The 26486-nt window shown below is 38.5% G+C and overlaps 2 protein-coding genes across 8 annotated transcripts in view; one reads left to right on the plus strand and one right to left on the minus strand.

Annotated features, from left to right (window-relative positions):
- Positions 1 to 6268, plus strand: part of ABCC3 (ATP binding cassette subfamily C member 3) — a 92965-nt gene extending 86697 nt beyond the window's left edge. For both annotated transcript variants that reach the window (XM_044983297.1, XM_044983296.1), the window contains 3 exons: positions 826 to 992; positions 1875 to 2069; positions 5875 to 6268. In XM_044983297.1, coding sequence (XP_044839232.1) covers positions 826 to 992; positions 1875 to 2069; positions 5875 to 5983 — 471 coding nt within the window. In that variant the 3' untranslated portion in view covers positions 5984 to 6268. The remainder of the gene's footprint in view (positions 1 to 825; positions 993 to 1874; positions 2070 to 5874) is intronic.
- A 2468-nt stretch (positions 6269 to 8736) lies between these two features.
- Positions 8737 to 26437, minus strand: ANKRD40 (ankyrin repeat domain 40). 6 transcript variants are annotated; one of them, XM_044981959.1, is made up of 7 exons: positions 26179 to 26437; positions 24984 to 25214; positions 22527 to 22689; positions 16882 to 17030; positions 15296 to 15784; positions 13886 to 14067; positions 8737 to 10869 (listed from the first exon to the last, which is right to left on the minus strand). In XM_044981959.1, exons 3-7 carry the CDS (start codon positions 22658 to 22660, stop codon positions 10723 to 10725), a joined length of 1101 nt encoding a protein of 366 aa, XP_044837894.1. In that variant the 5' UTR covers positions 22661 to 22689; positions 24984 to 25214; positions 26179 to 26437; the 3' UTR covers positions 8737 to 10722. The 6 variants fall into 6 exon arrangements, with proteins under 6 accessions (XP_044837894.1, XP_044837893.1, XP_044837889.1 ...); XM_044981958.1 differs by having other exon boundaries at positions 24984 to 25211; positions 26064 to 26437; XM_044981954.1 differs by having other exon boundaries at positions 26064 to 26437.
- Between the last annotated feature and the right edge of the window lie 49 nt (positions 26438 to 26486).

Genomic DNA, 26486 nt, shown 5'->3' on the forward strand with positions numbered 1-26486 from the left:
GGTGGGGGGCGATGTTTTTAGTTAAATGTAACTAAATTTCGTAACAAAACAGTTCAAAACAAAATGTCAGAACATTTTATTTCTAAAATGTCAAAATGAAACATTTAGACTTTTTTCCCAGCTGAAACTATTTGCCAGCTTCCACCCAAATTCATGAACAGTTCTGAACATCCCAACACGGCATTTTTTGGCAAATAAACTGTTAGCTGAAAAAAATTCACCCTGCTCTATTTATAATATGTTGTTGCTAAGCTGGGACCTTGTATTTCAATGTAATTTAGTGTTTCTTTGGCAAACAGGATAATAATAAACTAATATACCCTTTGCTATGAGAGCACAAATGTTGATGCTCATTTTGATGTTTGGCTTATTGTGGCCAAATCCACAACAGATTATATTTTAAATGCTCTTAGGGCTCAAACTGAAGCTTGCTAGGCCTTTGGGATGTGGTCCACTGGCTATTGAAATCAGTGAAAATACAGCCACTGATTTCAATGGGCTTTGGATCAGGTTTTAGTGTGCTAAGACCACAGCTGCTTCTGCTAATCATAACTTCTTCACTGCTACCTTGTCATCTCTCTGTTAGTTTTATCCACCTATTGTCTCTCATCAATGATAGATTGTAAGACCTTTGGGGTAGGAATTTGTTGTTTATTCCATGCCTAGCATAAAGGGGCTCTGATCCTAGATTGAGGCCTGTAAGGTGCTACCACGATGCTGCTGCTAATGAACTTGGATATCCTAAAGCAGGTCATTGAAATGTTATCACTTGTGTATGTAAAACATTTAAAGTTCTTGTCTAAAGAAAATGGGTTATTTATACAGGACCCTGTTCTTTTTTCTGGAACGCTGAAAATGAATTTGGATCCATTTAATAAATATTCCGAGGATGAAATATGGAAAGCTCTTGAGCTGTCGCACTTGAAGAGGTTTGTCAGCAGTAAGCCCGAGAAGCTGGAGTACGAATGCTCAGAAGGGGGAGAAAATCTCAGGTAATGAATGTCCTGAGACACCCTCGGGGTTTTGGTGTCATAAGGAATATCAATTCTCTTCTCCAGGCTCTCCTGAGCCCCTGACTCGGGATGTGCTGAATAGCGATGCTTTTCTAAGTCAGGGCCTGATCTTCAAGGGCTCTGTTCAATTAAAATGTACAAAAGAGAACTCAGTAATGTACAGATACGAAGATAAAACATTGGCTCATGATGATGAACTGTTGCAGTCAATGACTAAATGGGTGATGAAGACTCCACTCCCTTATATACCCCAAAGGTATTATCTCCAGGATAAGGTTGAGACCCACTGGTGGGGCATGTGAGGAAAGTTTGTGCTGCCCTTACTATCCCTGTTTTCTGGATAAGTAAGAGAACCAATCTAGCTCCTTTTATAAGGACTCAATTCACTGTAAAAAAACCCAAAAAACCTCACAACTCTAAACTTTTCTTCCAATTTTGCCAGTCTGCTATTTTGCTAATGCTGGGCTTGATGAACGTGCCTCTGGGAATGTACAGTAGGACAGCAACTGCAGTATGATAAAGCATCTGCTGCTTCAAATCCACTATAGGCCCTTTGCATAACAAGCCTTTGCTAGCTATAGTCATTCAGAGCCATGAAGGAAGTGATGCTCATTACTATTTGTAGTATGGCATTTGGTAAGTAAACGTGTTTTAGAGCTGGTTGAATAATGCTGTTTATTCATCAGATAATTTATCTGATGAATTTTCTCTTATTTTTCACTTTTTGTATTAGCTCTACAGGTAGTTGAATAATATTGGACAATTACATTGTTTGTCTAATAACTTTATCCTGTCAGCAACCAGCTCTAACATGCATATTAAAGAGCCTGTCTGTGAAAAACCTTGTGTCTTTGCTTTCAGTGTTGGTCAAAGGCAGCTTGTCTGTTTGGCAAGAGCCCTCCTTCGCAAAACAAGAATCCTAGTCCTCGATGAAGCCACTGCAGCTATCGACCTCGAGACAGATGATCTCATTCAGATGACAATAAGAACTCAGTTTGAAGATTGCACTGTACTAACAATAGCACATCGGCTGAACACAATAATGGATTATACAAGGTAAACTTAAAAGCAGAGCGATTAATGGTAAATATATAGAATGAATATCATAATTCTGAAAAAAAAAAAGATATTTTTCTGATCACCCTGCAGAAATTTTTGACAAAGCTAAGAGAGAGCTTTTAATCAACGCCTCTTTGAAATCCGTAAGCAAGTCATAAAGTCCTGACCTGTATCAAGAATATTTATTTCTGCAATCCATATTTCTGAACACCAATACCGGCTTTCCCTTGGAATTTGTAGAGAGATTAATGATTTTTAATGCCAGAAGGTAACATTTGTGATCATCTAGTCTGACCTTGTATAACACAGGCCATAGGACTTCCCTGAATTAATTCCTGCTTCAAATCCAATAGCTGTGGTTGACCTAGAGCAGATCTTTTAGAAAAACATTCAATTTTGGTTTAAAAAATTCAAGTGATAGAGAATCCACAACCCTTGGTAAGTTGTTCCAGTGTGGGGTTAATTACTCTTACTGTTAAATATTTGTGTCTTATTTCTATTCTGAACTTGTCTAGCTTCAGCTAGTGGATTATGTTATACCGTTCTCTGCTAAAGTGAAGAGCCCTCTATTATCAAATTACTATTCCCCATGTAGGCACTTGTAGACTGTGATCAAATCACTTCTCTTTGGTAAGCTAGATAGACTGAGCCCCTTGAGTGTCTAGCTATAAGATATGTTTTCTGATCCTTTAATCATTCTCATGGTTCTTCTCTGAACCCTCTCCAGTTTTTTAACATCCTTCTTGAAGTGGGATACCATAACTGGACACAGTATTCCATTAATGCTTGCACCAGTGACAAATACAGAGAGAATGTAACCTCCTTACTCCTATTGAATATTCCCGTTTATACATCCAAAGATTGCATTAGCTCTTTTAGCCACAATGTCACACTGAGGGCGCATGTCTAGTTGATTATCCACCATCATCTCCAAGTCCTTTTCGAGACTCCGCTTCCCATGATAAAGTCCTCCATCCTACATTCTTTGTTGACCTTACTTTTGGCCACATATTGTTTGCTTGCAACTCTTACCAAGTGATCCAGATCGCTCTGTACCAGTGACCTGTCCTCTTCATTATTTACCACTCCCTGAATCTTTGAATCATTTGCAAACTTGATTATTTTATATCTTTTTCCAGATTGTAACAGGGCACATCTGGGCCCTTCTCTCTTCTGCCCCTTCCGCCCCCACAAACCAGCCAGAGACCTCTGCTTTGATGCAATCACCTGTGCTCTTTATTTACAGTACCAGTTCCCACCACCTTGTAGCTACAGATAGCATCAGGTTTACAGCCTCAGGGACTGCTTGTTTCTGCAGCCAGCAGGGGAGAGTGGCCTCTACCTCTCTGGCTCCTCCCTTTCCTCTCCCCCTGGCTTCCTTCCTGCCAGCTTTTATGTAGCCCCTGGCTAACGAGGCCGGCAGCTGTTCCCTATTTGCCACTTAGGCCTGGGCTTTACTCAGCTAGCTCCAATTCCCCTTTCCTGATTGGATCTGGTGTGACAGAGGGCTGGCTCAGGGTTTCCTAGCTAGCACCCTGTCACATAGATCAGTAATAAAAACATTAAATAATGTAGGGACAAGAACCGATTTCTGTGGGACCCCAAGTGAAATACACCCGCTCAGTGATGATTTCCCATTTGCAATTATGTTTTGAGACCTATCAGTCAGGTTTTAGCCATGTTGGTTTTTTTTATCATTTAAGTTTAATCAGAATGTTTTTTGGTACCAAGTACCTTACAGAAATGTAACTATATTACATCAGCATTATTATCTTTATCAAGCAAATTATCATCAAAGTTGCTATTCATTCTATCAACTAAACTTGTAATTTCATCAAAAACTCAGTAGTCAATATCAAACAGAATCAACAGATGGCTCATCTCAGAACTGTTTCACACAGCAGAGGCGTTAGCCTTAGCATGAATTTACTATGTGGTATAGTTCGTTTCCTGCTCTGCAACGTGCCAGAATTCAAATTCAGTGCAGCCCATCTTTCCCGAAGAGTTATCTTGACAGTGTAACCCTGCATGCAGATAGGAATGTTAAGAGTATTGAGTGTTGGGAAACCGCTGAAATTCCTATACCATTTCCCTTCTCTGTAAGTCCATCTCCAACTTTTCTTCTCTTCCTCTTCTTAAAAGTAAAAGCAGGCTTGCATGAAGTTGAAGGGTGCGCTCTGTGTTCCTGTCTGTCGGATGACGCAGAGTGGAACATGATGTTCCAACATTAACATATAATTAGGGTTACCATCCATCCCGTTTTGGCCAGTCCCCCTTTTTCAGCTCTGTCCCAGCTGTCTCTGCTTTTCACCAAAACTGTGGATTGTCTCGGCTGTAAGGCAGAGCAGAGAGTGGGAGCTACTGCAGAGGGGTTAGCTGAAGGCAGCACTGTCGGCCAGCAGGAGAAAGGAGAGCAGTGGCTGCTGCCTGGCGCGGGGCTTGGTGGGTCAGCGGGGAGGGCAGCTCTTGCCTGGGCAGTGTGGGGGCAGGGCAGGCCAGCCCCAGGCGGTCCTGTTTTTACTTTAAGAAATATGGTCACCCTACATATAATTGGAGGAAAAAGAAACAGTCGAAAGGGCCCCACTTTGCCTCTCAGTGAATTTGCACGATCCTTTTATCAAATCTACAGGATCTGTGCTATGCCCCAGCTTTTAAACAGTCCCTCCGAGAAACCCCTTCAGTATGCCAGATGCCCAAGGGATCCCATTCCTCCTTAAGGGTAGGCCACGCAGCCTCAAGAGGTGCTGTCTTGAGAGACCAATGCACCTCAGCAAGTATTTGCGGTGACACCAGCCAGCCTTTTCAAAACAGAGTAGGATTTATTAATCAACTGACACAGCTTACCTTGTGCTTTAGGTTAGTATAGAGCAATAATGGTTAAGACACAGTCCGTTCTGGCCACCAGCGTTCTACCCAGCCAAATTGCTATGGAATCCCTTCTGGCTCTTTGTCAGTCAAAAAAAAGAGCAGATGTGACTCTTATCCCAGCCAGCTGATGCCTTTCCCCTTTGTTCTTGACCTAGGTCCTTTGCTCTGCTTTGCTAAGAGGTGGAAAGAAACCTCTTTCCTCTTGATGTTTGGTTGCTAGGTGTGAACATTGTCTTCCAGCTTCTCCTTTTATATGGGTCAGTTTCAGCCAGTCCTTTAATGATCCATTCATTTCACCCCCGACAGCTGTGTGACCCGACACTGGATAACAATGCTAAGTACAGAGGAAAACTGAGGCATGCATAGGAATCATCAAAATATTACCAGAAATTCTCATTGTCACACTGTTATGCTTCTAGAGCTACAAATCAGGTTAAGAGCAGTAAAGCTGAAGCAGTATAACTGAATAGGTGGGCCTGATTCTGCTTCCATTGGCTTAATTAGGAGCAGGTCCTGTGTGTGTTAACTTGCCACTGCACAAGTCTCACAACCCCTTTGAGGCATCTCCAGTTCCTGTATGGATCTGTTTTGACCAGCAATGGGTATAATGTTCTTTGATAGAATTATTGCATGTTAAAGGTTTTTTTAAATGGGTTATTACTACTGGGAGACTGGTACGGCCATGGAATTAATGGCCTTAATTTCCGAGATACTGACTGACTTTTTTGGAGGCTGTGGGCATTTGGCACTTCTGTAAATTAGGCATAAACTCACACTGAGGTATTATGTCTAGCCTGCTGCATTGCAGCACGTGAAAATGATTCAGCATAAAGAGAGAAGATTTGGAAAAATGCCCGATTTCATTGTTGAAGGAATTGAGTTCCCTATAAGGAAAGCTTCTGCAATATCAGTTTTCTGCTTTTGTTTTTTACAGAGTTCTCGTTCTAGACAAAGGAACAATAGCTGAATTTGATACACCTTCAAGCCTTATAGCATCAAGGGGTATCTTCTATGGTATGGTTAAAGATGCTGGACTAGCATAGCAAGACTTTTATACCATTGAACGACTGACTCATCCCAAAAGTGACTCATGAATGTACTGTATTTTACAGAACAGTCTTTGTAATAGACTAAACTTGTGATACATGAATTGTTACAACTCATGATGATGAGAAAATGAATTTTATATTTTTAAAAATATTTTATATATACATAAAGTATTTTATTAACTGCTCTTATTTTTTCTTAAAAGAATGCCAAATATCCTGCCAAGGAAATGTATGTATCGCAAGCCAACATGTATTGTATTCTGGTTTATCATTAGTAAATTAAAACTAGTGATATAAAATATATCTGTGTCTGTCTTCTGTATAAAACACATTAATTCTGAAATGGGAAGACTGACGATGTTCTGTGATGATGCCATTAAAAGGAAAGTAATCCAGGAATGTTTCACCTGTTAAGTAAATATCCCTGGGGCAAGAGTGTTGGATGCTGCAGTCCCAATACTGCAACCTGTTCTAGTGCCTTCATGGAGCTTCATTGGGTCAGAAGGCCAGAACTTGGAGAATCAGGATCTATAACATTCCTTCCTCCTCCCACCAATCTAAGGCCTGCAAATAGAACTAAACAACTGAAAGCCTGGTGAAGTCAGTAGGAATCTGTACCAGGGCTGTCAATTAATCGCAGTTAACTCACACGATTAATTTAAAAAAATTAACCGCGATTAAAAAAATTAATGCGATTAATTGCACTGTTAAACAATAGAATACCACCTGAAATTTATAAATATTTTGGATGTTTTTCTACATTTTTAAATATAACTATTTCAATTACAACACAGAATACGAAGTGTACAGTGTTCACTTTTATATTTTTTATTACAAATACCTGCACTGTAAAAATGATAAACAATGAAATAGTATTTTTCAATTCACCTCATACAAGTACTGTAGTGCAATCTCTTTATCATGAAAATAAAACTTACAACTGTAGGGTTTTTTGTTACATAACTGCACTCAAAAACAAAACAATGTAAAAATTTTGAGCCTTCAAGTCCACTCAGTCCTACTTCTTGTTCAGCCAATCGCTAAGAGAAATAAGTTTGTTTACATTTATGGGAGATAATGCTGCCCACTTCTTAATTACAATGTCACCTGTAATTGAGAACAGGCATTCGCATGGCACTGTTGTAGCTGGCGTCGCAAGATATTTATGTGCCAGATGTGCTAAAGATTCATATGCCTCTTTATGCTTCGGCCATGTTCCAGAGGACATGCTTCCATGCTGATGACGTGTGCTAAAAAAATAATGCATTAATTAAATTTGTGACTGAACTTCTTGGGGGAGAATTGTATGTCTCCTGCTCTGTTTTACCTGCATTCTGCCATATATTTCACGTTCGAGCAGTCTCAGATAATGACCCAGCACATGTTCATTTTAAGAACACTTTCACTGCAAATTTGACAAAATGCAAAGATACCAATGTGAAATTTCTAAAGATAGCTACAGCACTTGACCCAAGGTTTAAGAATCTGAAGTGCCTTCCAAAATCTGAGAGGGACAAGGTGCTTTCAGAAGTCTTAAAAGAGCAACACTCTGATGCGGAAACTACAGAACCCAAACCACCAAAAAAGAAAATCAACGTTCTGTTGGTGGCATCTGACTCATGATAATGAAAATGAACATGCGTCGGTCTACAAGGCTTTGGATGGTTATCAAGCAGAACCTGTCATAAGCATGGATGCATGTCCCCTGGAATGGTGGTTGAAGCATGAAGGGACATATGAATCTTTAGTGCATCTGGCATGTAAATATATTGTGACACTAGCTACAACAGTGGCATGGGAAGGCCTGTTCTCACTTTCAGGTGCCATTGTAAACAAGAAGCGGGCAGCATTATCTTCAGCAAACGTAAACAAACTTGTTTGTCTGAGTGATTGGCTGAACAAGAAGTTAGACTGACTGGACTTGTACGCGCTAAAGTTTTATATTGTTTTATTTTTGAATGCAGGGGTTTTTTTGTATATAATTCTACATTTGTAAGTTCAACTTTCATGATAAAGAGACTGCACTACAGTACTTGTATTAGGTGAATTGAAAAATACTATTTTTTTTTTTACAGTGCAAATACTTGTAATCAAAAATAAATATAAAGAGAGCACTGTACCCTTCGTATTCTGTATTGTAATTGAAATCAATATATTTGAAAATGTAGAAAACATCAAAAAATATTTAAATAAATGGTATTCTATTATTGTTTAGCAGCACAATTAATCGTGATTAATTTTTTTAATCACTTGACAGCCCTAAGCTGTACGTTATAATTGGCTCTGGATAAGGCTGGTAGAAGCATAATTGAGAGGGAGATGTTACTTATTTGGTACAAAATGAAAATGAGTAAGAAGTCTCTAGTTCAGATTGCACAGCCAGCTAAGCATATAAATACTACTTTTAGTATCTCATTCAGTATTTTTCTTAAGTCAATTGTAATCATGGATTGATACATATGTCTTGGTTTTTCCAAAGAATACATAGATGTAACACTTTCCATTGGATGATGATTAGGCTGAATAATGATAAAGGAGAAGTTTTAGCGGTAGTGATTGTCCTCAGGATCTGAAGTGATTTCCATTTTTCTGGTCTTCAATTTCCTACACCAACCACCACAGAAAGCAGTTTATGTAGTAGAAAAGTTGCAATTCTTTTTCTATGAGTTAAAGAAAAATTCTATGTCCATCTTTGAGAACATAAAAATAATAATAATTTATTAATTATAAAAAGAATACAACTTAAATAGAAACAAGAATCTAGAGCCAAGCAATTCATTTAATACTTAAACATTTTCATGTAGCAGTGCACAAAGATCATGAATCCTTGATGGTCATACACAATAATGTTCACATGATACAGTTATTTGATTAATTCAGTTAGCAAAGCTGATATGCTCAGTTATAAATTGCATAAGGTATAAGTATAAAAATATTCCTTTGAATGCATAGATAGCTACCAGCAACTGTGTAATATAATCACTATACCAAATGAATTCAGTTAATCAAATGGCTGATCTTTTCACTGGTAAAGCATACCAGTTTATTCATAAAACTATAGTACTTTTACAGATAAAATGGCTTCTGAATGGCAAAAGCCTAAAATAGGTCTCTTCTGTCAGTCAGTAAGAATGCAAGTCAGTAATTATATGGTAAGCAATTGTTCTACTATATAAACTTCCATCACAGTGGTTAGATCAACGTCAGTAAGCTGGTATAAAAGAAATAGATTGTCACTGGATCAGGCTGCACCTCATCTCTGTTTTAACATTTATGCCATGAGAAGAGACTTATCTTGTTACAGTCTGTTCTACTGATATTACCCTTTTTATAAACCCTAAGTGAATGTGTAGTGCTTAAATCCAATTAACTAAGAGTTAGGAAGTTAGGTTCCTTGGAAAAGAAAGGCACTAAGAAAAAATCTTAATAGTGGGGAGTTCGTATCAAGTCAACTATGTTCTCCCTGTTATCTAGAGCATTCATCCATCCAATTCTCAGTACAGTACATACTTCTATAGCTAGGTTAACAGATTAAATCCTTTCTTCTAAAGAGGATGGTTTTGTAAATTAAAAAAAAAGTGAATAAACTGGATAAAAAAGTCCTTAACAGATTACTAAACTTTAATGTTTTCTAATGTATTTATTCCAGGATTTCATAGCAGAGGAGCATAACACTGAATTTAAGTTAGCAAGAATGTGAAAAGGTGACCGTGCAACAAGAAACATAAATAGTTGTCTTTGAAAAAGAAATAAAATGCCTAGAAATCCCAAGATTCAAATGGGATCCCAGTTTTCAAAATGCTAAGCTTCTGATTAGTTTCTTTTTTACATAATAACTTTACGGTTTCAAGGATAGATCTTGTTCATGAAAGGATGAGTTGGAGGAAAACGGAACTGCAATATTTTGCTCCTTTCTCATGTGGAAATCACACTGACTTGTCTATGGAGTGAAAAATAACTGCCACTTTAAAGGAGCATTAGAGAAACTTCTTGATCATAAAGCAACAAAAGAGAGAGGGAGAGGACCTTTTGTTATCAAACATTTCAATACCATGTGTTGAGAAATAGCCATGAGATTTTAAAAACCCTAGCTATTTTGGTCAATGGTATATTTGCAATTTGGGTAACAACTGTAATTTTTTATCTTCAACCTGAGAAATATTTATAAATGCGGTTTAAGAAACCACATCTAATTAGTAACTTAATACTTAAATGAGACAAATGGAGTTTTGTGCTTCTTCCACAGACTTAAATCCTTCCATTTTCCTCCTAAACAAGGGGTATGTTTGCTTGTCACGTCACGCATGTATCTCCCATTAACGACAGTGGGATGTCTGTGCACATTAAGTAATTTGGTACAAACACTAAATGGGTTTTATGTTCTGTCATTTAGCGTAAGTGCTTCTGCTATTTTATAGCTAACCATTATTAGAACAATCTAAGCTTTTCCTTGAGAGCTTCTAACTCTACAGGGATTATTGTTGTGTAAGGAACAGAGTGCTACATGAATAGACTGAGAATTCTTTCTTTTCATAAGCACAGTTTCATATCAGAGCAAGTCAGTCTGAGATGAGCTGTAGGCTGTAACTGTGCATGACATGTCAACTTTATCTCAAAAGTAATAAACTAGATTTTTTTAGGATATTAGCCCTTATAAGTTCAATGCTTAAACACTGAATCCATCGCTTTAAAGCACAAGATACAAATATTTTGTTTTATGCTGCTTTAAATAGTTAATAAGTCAGTTTTGATGCTTTCTTGTTGTAACAAGGCCTTTCAGTCAATATAGATGCAGCATTTCTAAACAGAAAGTTATTGTTGTTGATTATTAGAACCAGCTCCAGTTCTTGGAAATCCTGAAGTCTTGCAACATCTTTGTCCTTTAAATAAATAAATTAAAAATGCAGTATGTTAGTAGCATCCACAATAAATACTGTACAGGAGTTCAGTTTTGCAGATTTAAGGAGGAAAAACCACAGATGTACGCTAGCAGGGGGCAAGTATTCACCCAGTAGTTTGACTCCGTTTTGCTTATCTAGCTATAAAGCAGACACTCTATTGCATGTTGCATTACTTTAGCATTCTATTTACTTTAGATTTCATACTTTTTAAAATGTAGTTATTTTAAGTGGCAGAGTGTTTTCTATTTGGAGACTCCTGGCTCTTCTACTGTGTAACTCTGAGAAAGTCATTTTACGGCTCTCTGCCTCTGTATTCTGATCTGTTAAATGGATGCAGAACTTGCCTCTCACAGGAGTGCTGCGAGCCTATGGCTAGTCTACACAGCAAAGTTAAAGCGTGCTGCATAGCTCCCAGCACTGATGCACTGTCTACACTGGCACTTTACAGCGCTGAAAATTGCTGCGCTCAGGGGGGTGTTTTTTCATACCCCTGAGCGAGAAAGTTGCAGCGCTGCAAAGTGCCAGTGTAGACAAGACCTTAGTTAACTAAATGTATACAAATGGGCTGTGAGATCCTCAGACAAGTGCACAGTATTAATAAGCTCAACTGACCACTTTGTGATCAGTCTGTTTGGTTTCACTGTTGTGTGATTCGGGAATTCTAATTCTTTTTGTTTCCAACATGCAGTATCAACTGTAGACTAATGTACCAAGCAAATGTACAACAAATTAAGGTTACCAATAGATGAAAGGAAGATTTATAGTTCAAAGGAGTGCTTCAATATTATTGACAGGCAATAAAAATGATTAGTGGAATTAAAGCTTGTTGCATACTATCTATAAACAGCTTAGAACAGGGTCCTCTGGGAACCCTCACCCCAATAATCTTTTTTTCTTTCTCCCTGACCCATCAAAAACTCTCACATTGATCCATGCTTCCACTCCAAGAGGCCCTGAAGCCAGCTTCTTCTGGAGCAAGCAGTATACCGACCAACCCCATTCCTGACCTGGCTGAAACAAGTCAGAGAGAGTAAAAGAAGGCACTCACAAACTGTAAGTAAGCGATCAGGCTCTGATCCCCTGAGTGGGGATCACTAGACAGCATTGAGACTTACATTTTTTGTAATTTCAGAGAACAAGTGTCCTCCAGTTTTGCTGACAAAAATCTCTAAGAATTAGCGACACTCTTTGAACAGTCAGACTTAGCTGGCATATTTTAGAACTACTTATTCCTTTGCAACCCAAGAAAATCTTTCAAAGAAGAGTCAGAATGTCGTCTTATACTGAGCACAGGTACAGTCCACTGAAGTCTGTTAATCAAGCACTAATCAGATTAGCTCCACCATTTGACGCCAACAATGTCCAAAGGATTTGAGGGTGAAGGAAGGGTCACTAGTGAACTAGGAAAACAGATACAAAAAGTCCAAGTCTTCCATTTATTATGCAGGCAAGTCTCATTCCCTTCAATGGGACATTTGCCTGTGTAAGGACTGCACAAACTGTACCTAACTCAGAACATTTTTTCTACAATTTAGTTGCTTTTTAAAAGGAATGTTTAAAGTTTAATTAGATTAGTAAGGCTCATCTGAGTATCAAACCTTTCAACCATTCATGACAGTATGTCATGGGATATGTTATTACACTGAATTTCTGAACATAGTTAAAAGTGAAATATAAGTGTCACAGTACAGAATGTCAGTGCAGGAAAGCCATCAAGAAATTAAGGGTTTGGAGCTTATTTTATTAAATAGGAAACACGGTGGCAGCCCAAAGCGCTCTCCTTTAATAAGATCTTCCACTGTACAATTTACAGAAAGGAGCTTATTTCAAAAAAAAAAATTCCAGTATAAATAAATGTTTAAAGAGTTACTTTAGGATTTATTTAGCCACACAGCTCTCAGTGGCTTACAAGCATTGTATAGCTAAAATCAGTGCAGGTCTTTCAAAGCGCAGAAGTAAGGTGATGTCAATAAAACACAGCAATTCAGCTACAGTTGATGCTGTGACTTTAACCTCCCAGTATGAAAGAATACTGTTCAACACAATATTTGCAATATAGTGTTATCAGTGAGTGCATGGGTTGATCGTGGATCAATCCCAAATTGAGAAATATGCTGATGGGGACCATTTACTGTAGGACCCAGGATCTGTGAGACTTTGCAATCAAGACAACCCTCTAGTTTAGGAAACACGAATTGAAGATTGGAAGGCAAGAGGGAAAATTAGATAATTCCGTAAAGTTGAATATCTTGCATTTGCATCTGAGGATCTCTAAGAACTTTGCAAACATCACACCCCTCTGAATTACCCAACTACTACAATCCCCCTCTTATCTTGATGCACAGAAAAGTTCATTGACTTGCTCAAGGTCACACAAGGAGTCACAGTGGGAACCAGAATGCAGATATGATTTCCACTCTTCTGCTCTGTGCCCTAGACCTAACTTGTGGATGGAGCGAAAGGAGGAAGACAGGTGTAATGCAAAGACTTCTTCTTAATGTCTTTCTACATGATGTTAAACAGCAGAGTAACTGGCAGTACAGTTATAGCCAAGAGCCTCCCTTATCCCAGCCCCGTGGATGGTATCTTATCCTCCATCCAACCTCTGCAGCTTTCTTCAGTGCTGCAGGCCCAAGCTATGCATGACTGGCTGATGTGACCATCAGATGCACTCCCACCAGTCTTGTATGCATCTGACTGAGAAGTTTTATCCCTTTTCTATGGATCCTGAAACATTCAATAACAGCCCACATAGTTCATGATCAGGGGATTATAAGAAAGCTCATTACTGGTTATGGATCTACTATATTTCTCTAAGACAACAAACATGATTAAAAACACGACGTTTGCCACTTTGCAACAATAGCAGTACGCCAAATCTCATATTCAAAGATGTAAGGAATATTGCAGGTTGGTTGAGGGATGAATGATGCATTTTTAACGATGCTCACAACAGCAATAAAAATTACTTTTGCTTAAAGCTGAAGGTTCTTACCTTTCTTAATACCGTATTTGGTAATTTTCTAATCTTCTCTACATGTTCTGGATTAACACCCAGTTCACTGCAACTCACTCTGAGCAGTTCCTTATAGGTTAGTTCTTGTCTGTCCAGTTCAATTTCAATGAAGTCATTCTCTCTAAGAGTAAGGTTCTGAATTCTCACCTTAAGCACCAGTTCTAGTAAAATATATACATACAGATATTAATACCTATTCCATATAAGCATGCATGATCATCCAAATAAGAACTGGAAAAAAATAAATGTGACTTCGTTACATCAGTAATACTAATAAATCTCAAAATGTTACCCTAAAATCATTTCATTCATTACTTTTGATTTATTTTTATTTAATGTGAATGTAGGTGAAAAGAGCTAGATTCTGAGCTCTGGAGACTGAAATCCTATTCAGGACAAGAACAGCACAGGCAGTGGTCAGGTAAGCTTCCAAATAACCCATCAACTTCCCACAACCTTAGTCTGAAAGGACAACTGCTAGAGGTGAGGAGGTGGCTAGCTCAGTCTCCATGTTTCTCATTCCTTCACAGAGAAGCTACTGCAAAGGTACCACTTGTAGCTGTTTCTGTGGAGTCCCATTAGGAACTTATCTGAGATAGTCGAGTTTATTTTATATAGGCCAATATACACCCATAGTAATAATCAAATATGGACAATATTACGTATAAAATTATAATCTAATTGAGTTACTACCTCTCTGAACAATGAGGAGTCCAGTGTCACCTTAAAGACTAACAAGATTTATTTGGGCATAAGCTTTCATGGGTAAAAAACCCACTTCCTATTGCTCTGAACTGGATTTCAGCTGGCAACATTTTTATCTTCTATTACCAATTTTCTGAGCAATCCAATACTGCATAACTCAGTGCTCTGTTATTGGTGATCACACATTAAAATTTATATGGATCTTCTCACAGCTCCCATTCAAAGAGAAGTCTGGATCTTTTAACTGCAATTCTGTACATTAAGTGGTCAGCTCCCTGTACAGGTTGAGCTAACAAAGCTTTTCCCTCAAATTAATTGGACATAGGCCTGTGTTTTGTATTTGAGTCTAGAGTTCTGTACCACAGTTACGGTGTTAGACTATCCTCACATCTGTATATTTTTATAAAACATTAGATGAGTAAGAAATGTTTTCATTGATATTTGTAATAAAAATTCCAGCGGATACAATTTTTTTAAACATGCCCTGAAATGTCTGTGACACAAACAAGGAATCATGTCTCGCGCATACGAACATGAAAGGGAAAGACTAGAGAAGTACTATAGACATGAATAACATTGGCTAGTCTATTTTCATTCTCCAACACGACAGCATCGAGGAAGAACAGAGCAAAAAAAGAATAGTACAATTATTTTTTAAAATATGTAATCATAATTTAATGTTACCTTGCATATTAAACGGGAAAGCTCCAGGGAAGAAAAATGGCTGAAATGTTGGCATAGGCCCCATACATGAGCCATTCTGTTGCTGAGATACAGGCTGTTTAGATGCAGCTGGAGAAGGGAAACTTCTGCTCTGAGACACAGATGCCTGGTGAATGGGACCATTCTGGACTACAGGCTTTGGGCATTCTGGCATAGTGCAGGCTCCAGGTGATGTTGACATATCTTTATTATCAGCCACTGGAGAAGCAGCATTTTCATGTTGAGATGTTGCAGAAGTGCATGCTTTGACTCCAGGTAATGAAATGGGATAATCTACAGCTTGCAATTCTAAGGATATGGGGAAGCTTCCATTCAGCGACACAATGGAAGGGTCTGGAATGCTGTTACTCATTGTGTTATAAACATAAGGGAAAGGTGGATTAGCCAAATAATTCGGGACAATTGGCAAGTCTGAGTCTTGCTTCAAATCTGCAAGTTCATCGTCTTCCACTATAGAGGAAAGAAAAAAAAGTCCAGTGAATAAGGTTAGTTATGACTGGTTAAGGAGACTAAAATTGTCCTAGTACATTGTGGTTTTTAGACTCAGACTATTTACACACACCCACACAGAGGATATAAGACAAAACAAAGAGCTCTAAAGCTCTATGTACAGTACACATAACTGTGCTAAGGGGTTATATAAAAACAAAGCTTGTGTGACTAGGATACTCCACAAACACCTCTACTTTCCCCCTAAACACTTGGACTGATAGAGAATCTGCCATCTTTTAAGAAAAATGTCCTGTGGCCAATATTTTGTGCCATATTATCAGCTGGCATAACTTCATTGTCTTCATAATGGGCATAAACCAGAGGAATAAATGGAGGGCAATAGATGTTCAGGTTTGCTGTGAATACCGGGAGGGGGGGAGTATACAGTATCTTTAGAACTGAAAGAACTACTGACTCAACAGTAGATAGATATTAACAAAGGCAGAAATCAGAAAGAAAGGAGTGCAAAAGGTAGGAGAAACTCAAAGATTCTGAACAGGCTTCAAACTAATTCTCATCTTTAGTAGCAACATTGCTACTTTGATAGTTACAAGCATAATATACTATTGGATCCCTTGGAGCTGCTACTCTATCACTATACTTTTATGGAATAAGATACTAATCTTCAATTGAGATCAATGCAGTTAACCCCTTAAATAAGGTTCCTGATATTTTATGGACTTATCAGTCATATACACTAAAGGCTTTGGTAAGATTTCCCTCTCCTTATCTCCATTTGAAAATATGTATCAAGCCGCAAATGTTTGTAGTAAACAAATTCTGCGACAGTTTCATTTTTCAAAATTAAGCTTTTTTCCCTCCCACATACAGAAAAAAATGTCACCATAAAAGCCCTGTTGAACCAACATTCCTGAAGTTGTGGTTTCTTTCTCAGTAAAGACTCTGAAGGCCAAATGGGAATTACTGCCACAGAACTGTAAGCTTTTAAATACAGATTCAGCAACCCCGCAAAAGCACAACAGAACAGGACCATAATTATTAAAATAGGTCATTACTGGAGTCTTCAAAGTTTTTATATTAACTAATAAACTTACCTCCCAATGTTTTCCTAATCTCTTTCTTTGAGGTTAACTGGGCTGGCATTTCTCCTTTATTTGTGAGAATCTCCTTATCAGCGCCAGACTCTATCAGATAAGAAACCACTTGAGCATGGTTCCGTTTGCATGCCCAGTGCAAACAAGTCCTGCAGAAGGAAAATGTTAACCATGCTACAGGAGATGAATTTTATTCATACCGTCTGTGTATAAAAAAGCCAAGGCCTAGCTTTCCCCAAAAAGAACATCATTCATTTGTAATATACATTACCAAGCTGAGATACATTCCTTGAAATTTTCTTGTACTCCGCAGTGACACCTGCTGATAGTCTTTCCCTGCAGTAATGCTTTTACCACCAACTTTACTATTTTTGACAACAGCAGATGGTTTTTGCTTTAAAGTTTAACTAAATCTCTCACCTTTTAGCTTCTAAAAGCTAAAACTAATTTCAAGAATATAAATAGCTGTCATCCTTCTGTGTCTTTTTACTTTTGTTTTTCAAAAGAAGATGACAGGATATATTACAAGCTTAACAGTAGAACCATTTTTCAACTGATAATTTAAATTAATAGAAATAGGTTTAATTTTGTTAATCAAAAGAAATATTTTTTTCTCTGCACCACTCCAACCAAAATGAAACAGACTAGTTCTTGAGCAAAGATATTCAGAAAACCAAATCTGATTTCAATTTGATTAAATCTCAAAACAGAGTTGATTAGAATATTTTTTTATTTTCTGTAGTAATGCCTCACCAGGACATTTTCCATTCCTTACAACCAAAAGAAGAATTGAGCTTTCATATTACACTGGTTTTCACCAAATTATCACACTGACAGAAACACTGGTAAATTCCCAATAAATAGCTTTGCAGAACTCTAAATTTTATAGTGGATCAATTTCAACACTTTTCCCCATCACAACTTTCATATAAACTGTAGTCCTAGTGGCTTTACAGCGATACAGTGAATAACACAATTAGAGTCAGAATCTGATCCTGCAGTTTTTACTCAGGCAAAACCCCTAGTAAGGAGTATAGGATTTGTCAGCATAACAACCGCAAGAAAGAAATTCTTAGATACTGGCAAGGGAGAAAATATATACTCCAAACAACATACCCCTACTTCATACAGACAGAGATTTTGGTGAAGGAAAGAATTCACCCACAGAGAAGGGCTGTGGGGTTTTGGTTCAGGCAAAAGACACATTTCCCTGGATGGTGGTGGTTCTTTAGCGGAATCCCCAGAGTTGATCCCCTGAAGAAATGTAGGGGAGGGTCAGTCTCCCTGGTGTTTATAAGAGTTTACAATGTGTCTGCATATTGTTATATGCAAAAACTGTATGGCCATCCCATTTTCCCCACAAAGCACTACCTCACAGCTTGAGCAGTATCCTAGTTTCAACGGTTTTCTAGTGCTGTTTCTCCACCATCCTTCCCAATGCTGTTCTTTAAACTGCATGAAAATCCTTAATTCTTCTCCAGACTAACGGAAAGGAGAGGAAAAGATGTTGAATCTTAGGAGTTTAGAGTTACATACAAGAAGAGTGAGACAGAAGTGGTGTAAAATCTCTTAGAAAACGTATGTGGTTCAAAAGATTCACTTCAGTCCAAAGTCCTGCTCTAGGAAGCATTTGTTTGTTAAGGCAAAGGTGTGGTCACACCTGTCTGACTTTAAACTTTAGAATATGTTGTGTTCTGCCCAACAGCACCATCTGTGACACATCAAGAGTTTTTGCAGTTGTTGCTTTTTTTGTTTGTTTGGTTGGTTGGTTGGTTTTGTTTACTCCTGAAGAAGGGGCTTATGGGAGGAAATACTATGGTAGTTATAAAACCTCATGCATGCATGTGAGACTCAGACTAATTAAAGCAAGAGAAAGCAAAGTACACACAAAATCTTGCTTGTTTTATTGCCAGTATGATTAAGACTTTCCTGCAAGAAACAAAGGGCCTAATTGTGCACATTCTTACCACTGGATTTAGTATTTCTTTGTGGAAGAAGCCCCACAGAATACAAGGCAATAAGATTACTCACTGTAGTAAGTGCTGCTGTGTAGAATTGGGGCCCAGATTAAAAAACCCACTGCTGTGATAAATAATAATAATAATAGTGTGTGTGTGGGTGTGTGTCTATATATCACAGTAGTGCCTAGCGTCCCCAGATGTGACCGGTGCCTGACTGTGCTAGACAATCTACATACACATAATAAGAGACAAAAGGTCCCTCCCTCAAAAGGTTTACAATCTAAATAGAAAAGACAGACAAAGGATGGGAAGAGAAATAGAAACCCAGAGGGGTGAAATGAGTTGCGCAAGGTCACAAGCAGTTGTAGAGCCAGGAACAAAACCTTGATTTCTTGTCTCCCAGCCCATTGCCTATCCATTAGCCCACACTACCTCTCTTGATGAGTGTTTATCAATTATCATTTGTCATTCAGATGTGCTTTGTGATGTTTATTTTTAGGAGAAATAACAGCTGTTAAAACAAATGTAAGGTTTTTTTAAAATTATATAAAAAATTAGTCCCTAACAAGGGTTATACAGAAGCAAGTTAGGGCCTGTCTGAATTATCATTTGGTTATCTTTGGTGTATATTTTATAAAACCACACAATATTCTCAAGTTTTTGTTCCTGAGGCAGTTCACATATTTTTTTTAAATTCAAAATTGTGTTAAAGACAGTTGCTAGTACTACACTTATCACTTGCCAATTTTAGTAATTTTATACTATTTTCCCATTTTTCAAACATTTTTATCCTATTGCTGTTTCAAAGTCCCAGAAAAACAACAGTCAAAGATGACTAAACATAAAGTGATGTCAAATGCACAATGTAAACTGAAAATGAAATAGAGAATTCCCCCCCTCCCTTTAATCTCTTTTAGTTGTAGTAATTTTAGGAGCTACTTGTAACAACAGTAGATAAATGAAAAAATTTCAAACAGAAATGTGATTAAATTGATGGGTAACTCACTTAGAAATGGAACTCCTGTACAGAAATTAGTTCCTATACAAAAATTCCAAGAGTGAAAATCAAAATGTTACAGTGTTGTTTGCAATAGGAATACGTCCGCATGTGAAATGTTAAGAGCCAGATTTTCAAAAATGCTCACCCTCCATAATTGGGACAAGATTTTCAAAAGAGCTCAGCTCGCTTTTAGAGATCTAGAAAGAAGCAGTCATGTTTTCAAAAGCAGAGTTTTGGGGATCTGGACCTTTAATTTTAATCACTCCATCCCTGCTGCATTGAACAGCTGCTGCTTTCCTATAAAGGTGTCTGAGTTAGGGTTGTGAAATACCTGGCATTTTTTAAAAAAACATCAATCAAAAAGTCCAATGGATAAGCCAGAAAGAGGAGATTGCACAAGTGTCTGTGAATCAGCTCCCTTGTATCTACATTATTAATTATTATTAATATTACCATAGCACCAATGTTAAGCATATGTTGTTAGATGTATGCCTCAATATATATTTAATGTAAAGAATCATAAAAGTTACATAGATATGTATACTACGATGCAAGGACCATCATTTTAAAATTTCCCGATTCTGTGTGCTTAACTTCATATCCATAATGTCTTAATATACTATTGTTTAGGGTGTTGCACTAAATGGGTACAAGATGGAAAAACATAAGAGCAGCACAGATAGGAGTGTTCAAGATAGTTAGATAAAACTAAGATATGTCCCCCACCATAACTTCCTTCTTTTCACAGCATTTAACTACAAACCATCTGCTTTCAGCTGGAGACAATGCCATAAGATATGATAGTTACCGTAAAGTACTGTAGTCCACGACTAGACTATGCATTTGAGGTAAAAGCCACTATTTTTAAGTGTGCTGAAATAATTGTTATAACTCAACAGAAAGAACTCCTATATTATTTACAACAAAAATCCAATGGCATCTGAGAAGAGGTCTGTGAAGCTCTGGCTGTTTTGTTTCTTTGGACTTGGTGCAAAATCTTTGAATTCAATCCCCTGCATGTCACTTTGAGTTCAGAAGTAAAATTCTGCCAAGTCAACAGGCCTTGTGGGTTTGGGCCAAGAACAGGTACAATCTAAAAGCTTCAGGTACTAAGGAGATGTTTGATATAAATGCTTAGATTCACACAGCTTCCACTTTAAATCGTGAGCCTGTATTGAGAACTGCACAGATACACTCTTGTGCCCATGTTGAGCCCCAATGACAACATCAGAACTCTGCACGAGTGCATGGATACAACCACATGGTTCTCGGTGCACAATTGCAACCACTATTTGCTCCAATTGTATGTAAACCTCAGCAACTCTGGCCTAATTTAGGGTTTAATTCTGACCATTTCACGAGGATTTAATGTAGTCTAATACAGAGAGGTACTGTGCACCCACACATCCCATTTATGTCAATAGCAGCTGCAAATATTTAGCACTTCTCAGGATCAGACCTATACATAAGACTCATTCCAGAGATGCAGCTTCTGCACACAGACTCAAAGAATATGGAAGACACGATTATAGCCAAAGTACAGAACAAGCAGCAATTTTTTAAAAATATATTTTATGCCAGGTTTTGGTTTGTTGTCTTAATGCCAGTTTTTTTAACAAACTGATTTGATAATGAGCAGCCGTTTATTATGCATATGGAAATAATGAGAAAGTGAAATGGAAGAAAAATCACTACCTAATTCTATTCTTTAAGAAAAAAAGAAAGCAAATCATATAAGGCCTGATTTTCACAAGTGCTGAACAGCCACAGCTCCCATTGACTGTAACAGCTGTCATGGGAACTTGGCACATCTGAAAATCAGGCCCTTAGTTTTTTAAATTCTAGTTTATTGTCCTTTCTATTTCATACTTTCTATTTTCACTTATGTAAGCACAGCACAGTAATCCACATAAAGATATAAACTGAATCTAATCCAGGTAAAACAATCTTCAAGAATGCCTGAATTGTTAAAATCATGTTTAAGAGAGTTTAAAAAAACAACATTTTTTATGACTGGTGTGTGTATGGTTCATTATAGAAGAGTTTCAGGATTTAGGGTTTCAAGTGGTATTTGAATGAGACGTCAAAACAAAAAAAATCTGTGAGACTTTACGTATCTCACTGAAACACATTGCAAGATCTTTTCTCATAACAGGAAGTTATTTTAAAAGCTGCCTTAAAAGTAACTCAAAATAAGCCTCTCTAAAAATGAGCGAGCTTGGCAGGTCTGAGGTTTACTTTCCGAATGTTGTTTTACTGTGCTGTGTTTGTGCAGCCAGCTTTCCTAATCCCATGAGTATAAGTAATAGAAAGGGGTAACACATTGAACTGATCAAAAATCAGAGACCAAGGATCAAAACTTTTGAAACAAAATAATGTAAGCCTAGAACAGCAATTATCAACAATACCATTACTTCCTCCTTTTAGAATAATTTTAAAGCATCTCTAGTGAGGGAGGATTAGGCAAAGTTTAGATAGGTCATTTAAATTACACTCAGAATTCAAACTGTCAACACTGGATAGCCTTACATTAGTATATTTCATATGAAAAACATATATAACGTCCACTATATCATTAGCAGACTAAAAATAAAAGGATCTTTAAATGTTCTTTACAGTATCTGCAACTGTCAGTTTTATTAACCTTTAAAAATACACTTCATTCATTCCAGTTAAAGGCTTACCAGCCGTTGACTTCATTTTGAGAGTTGACATTCACTCCGAATTCCACCAGTCTTTGGACCTCCCCAATATCTCCCAAAGCAGCTGCTTCTCTCAGTCTCTCCTGGAGTTCTTTCTCCTCTATAAAAGTTGTCATCTTTCTAAGGTCACTTTATTGTTAAGCAGCTGCCAATTGAAGGTGATTTAACATTTTATAAAGCTAAAATACTGAGCAGCAAAGATAAAATTAACCCTGCATAATAAGAGGTGTCTCTTCTTCTTTTAATTTTAAATTCATATATTGATTCTTTCTGTCTGTTACATTTAAATCAGATAGAGCCACACATTTCTGAAGAACATTAAAGACAACTGCATAGTACAGTATCTCTAGTTTGTTGCTGTTTCCTAAACTCTTCTCAGGGGGACTCTATTATCTGTGACAACTCTCTGACCTAGATTTTTAGTTCCTACTAACAGCCCTGCACGCAATTCCTGGCTGTAGCTGTCCTATTTGCTGTATGATTCATCAGATATATTCAGGCTCATACTTTATTATTTTTATTCAATTAAAATGAATGATTGCTTAATATGCAAAGAATTTTGAATGTAGAATATCTTCTACCACAACATTATTTATTTCTACCACCCCAGAACTGCAAGTTGTTCTGCCTAGTAGCTTAGCACCTATGTGTAGCCCCATTGAAATCAAGTGAAGTCTCCATGTGGGGAACATGGGTCCATCCAGCAGAACAATGTGTAGGATTGGGACTACAATTGATTCCACCAATTCACATTGTTTTTACTATTGTGCTAATTTTCTTTATTCATTCTAAGTCAAATAATGAGAGATATGGGAGAGAAAAACACTATTTCACAACTATCTTCTTATAGAACACAAGTTAAAATACACACTTAGGACTCCATCTTCAGGTCCAGCTGACCTGCACCAGCTGTATCATGGCATCTGGGGAGTCCTGCATGCTGGGAAAATTCATAACAGCTACACTGACCTAGAGCACCTTTAAGGCCATTTTGGGCCCCAGGAGCAGCACAAAGGGGCTGTATTGGGGGCCAGAATCTGGCCCTTAGTCTAAAATAAACTCTATAATCTAGTATAGATTTAATGGCCTAATCCTTACTCATGCAAATAGTTTCACCGAAGTAATGGGATCTCAACATTAGTAAGAATTATTCAAGTAAGTAATTACATCATTGTAACAATTATTTAGAGCAATTTAAAATAACTTGTTCTGTAATGGCCAACAGTGTCTATGGCCCTGATCCCGAAAGGAAAACTATGGGGACAGACCCCTGGGCCTGCACACACCTCAGTGACTTCAGTAGGGTTTTGTGCAAGTGCAGGGGGTCTACTGAGGCCCTGATTCTCTAAAGAGAATTACATATGTGACTAGTAATAAATTAAATCAGTAGAGCCACCTTTTTTTACAAAACATGTTGACACAATCAACAGAAAAATCTCATTTTTAAAAAACAACTTTTTTACCACTGTTTTGAGTAATGGACCTAATTCTTATGATTTTACATCAAGTTTATATTGGTAAGTACACTGACTTCAGAGGAGGTGCTTCTGGCATATACTAGCGCGAGAGCAGAATCACACCCAATATTTTAGATTTAATTAAATAACAGTAACTGTCTATCTCACATTACATCATTTATTATATATATTTACTTTCTGCACTTCATCCAACTTGAAACATTAAAATAGACTACAGTCATTTTTTACTTATTTCTTAGTGTCATTTTTTGGTTCTCATGCATTAGCATCAGGTGGCAATGTCTGGATTGCAAACACTACAAGGGAATTTTGAAAGCAAAACAAAACAAAAAATAATTTTAATATATGAGCAAATTTCTATTACACTCTAGGACATACAGTACCTTACACAGTCCAACATTTGTAGAGTTATGCCTGGCCTCTGTAATCAATGAGACAGTTTACATGAGTAAAGTTACTTGTGAGTTTTTCCAAAGCCACTATGGCCTCAATTCTCCTATTGGACAAGGCAACATAAATGTGGCTCTGAAGGCAGGGTCAGAACCAGGGGTTAAAGAAAGAAGAAGTGAAAGACAACACAACTCCCCCTCCTTTTCTAAAACTAGAGAGAAGCATCTCTTCCTCCTCCTGATTTTTGTACACAGCACTCCCTCTATATCTTCCCCATTCCTCCTTGGTTGTGGTGATGAAAGCACCTCCTTCCTGATTTGATCTATTTTAACAATTGATCGGGACAGATGTGTTAATGCAGCAATGAACATATCACTGATGCTCAATAATCAATGTAATAATTATAAATAATCAACAGCATAGGGATGGATATGTCTAAGACACAATGATATCTGAAGCCAGTGACATCTCTCAATGCTGTGCCATGTCACTGTGGTCTCTCATGAGGCCATGGCACCTCATTGTTTTGCAGTGCAACCTCTTTCCACTGTGTTCTGTTTAGGGTTGCTACCTGTTCAGGTTTTCCCAGGATCATCCCTTTTTTTAAGATGGTGTCCCAGGAAATCTGTAAGTCCTCCTGGTACACTGAAAGTCCTGGGTTTTGTCATCTGAGTCACCTCTCAGGCTGCTGCTGCAGCATCTTCCTCCTCCTCCATGGTGCTAATGCTGCTCCTCCTCCCACTGGCTCCCCAGCAGGAGCCCTTAAGCCACAGCTTCTGTTTTCTACCAGACCAACAATCTGCTGAGAGCAGAAAAAAGAGCTCATGACGTCAGCTCCCCAGCATCCATTCCTCACCCTGTTGGCTGTTGTTCTTGCCCAGGGAGCCCCACTCCCTCCAAGGAACCATCTCCTTCCCCTTGTTCTGTGCTCCCCTTCCCAAATCCAGCCCAGGCATGTCTTGTTTTTGTGACCTCAGAGGTGCAAAGCCTAGTTGTGTTGCGGTGGTGCCACAATGTCTCTCAACAGCATGACTGTGCCTTTTCTGCAAAACCACCTGTGACTTGACATCGAGACAGTTAACTGGAGTGAGAGTGTGTCTACACTTAAATGCTACAGCAGTACAGCTGCACCACTGATGGAGTGTTTCAGTACAGACCTACCTATGCCTATGGGAGGAGTTCTCCCATCACCATAGGTAATTCACCTTGCTAAGAGCAGGTCTACACTTACAATGCTGCATTGGCACAGCTGCACCACTGTAGCGCTTTAATTAAGACACTCTGTGCCGATGGGAGAGAGCGCTCTTGTCAGTGTAGTAAATCCATCTCCCCGAGAGGCAATAGCGATGTTGACGGGACAAGCTCTCCCGCCGACATAGCACTGTCTAAAACGGAGGTTAGTTATACTGTCCTATGTCGCTCACAGTTTGGACTTTTCACACCCCTGAGTGATGTAGTTATGCTGATGTAAGTCTGTAGCATAAACCAGACTCGAGAGGTGGTAGATAGATCAATGTGGTCAACCTAGCGCTGTCTACACAGTGGTTAGGTTGGTACAGCTGCCTCTCTGGGGTGTGGATTTTCACACCCCTGAGTGACGTAGCTATGCCCATGTAAGTTCCTAGTGTAGACAAGGCACGGGCAGTGGTACCTCCATGCGGGTAGCTGAGGTAAGTTGCTCCCAGCTGGGGGATGTAGGCTTGGCATTAACTAGCTCCTCCAAGGTTACAAACAACCTCTGTGTGGATCTTGCTGTTGGAGCACACCTCCCTCTCGCCGCAAAGCCCCGGCCTGCATGGCGGAGGAGGTGTCTTTCCATAGCAGGATGGCTGATGCCGCCTGTCTCAGAGAGAGGCACTGCAACGCGAGAGGCTCAGAGCACATTTACTGCCACCCTCCTCCCTCAGCATCGGGGTGCATGGGAGAGAGACACCTGAGCGAGGCCCTCGTCACAAAGGCAGCACCGCGCGCCAGCGAGCAAGGCCGGGGATGGGGCCTATGTGACTGAGAGGCCCAAGCCCTGACAGGCCCCATGGGCGGTTAGCGAGAACGCGGCCGGCGCGCGTTGTATTGT

This window comes from Mauremys mutica, chromosome 12, assembly GCF_020497125.1.
Source record: "Mauremys mutica isolate MM-2020 ecotype Southern chromosome 12, ASM2049712v1, whole genome shotgun sequence".
Lineage (NCBI taxonomy): Eukaryota > Metazoa > Chordata > Testudines > Geoemydidae > Mauremys > Mauremys mutica.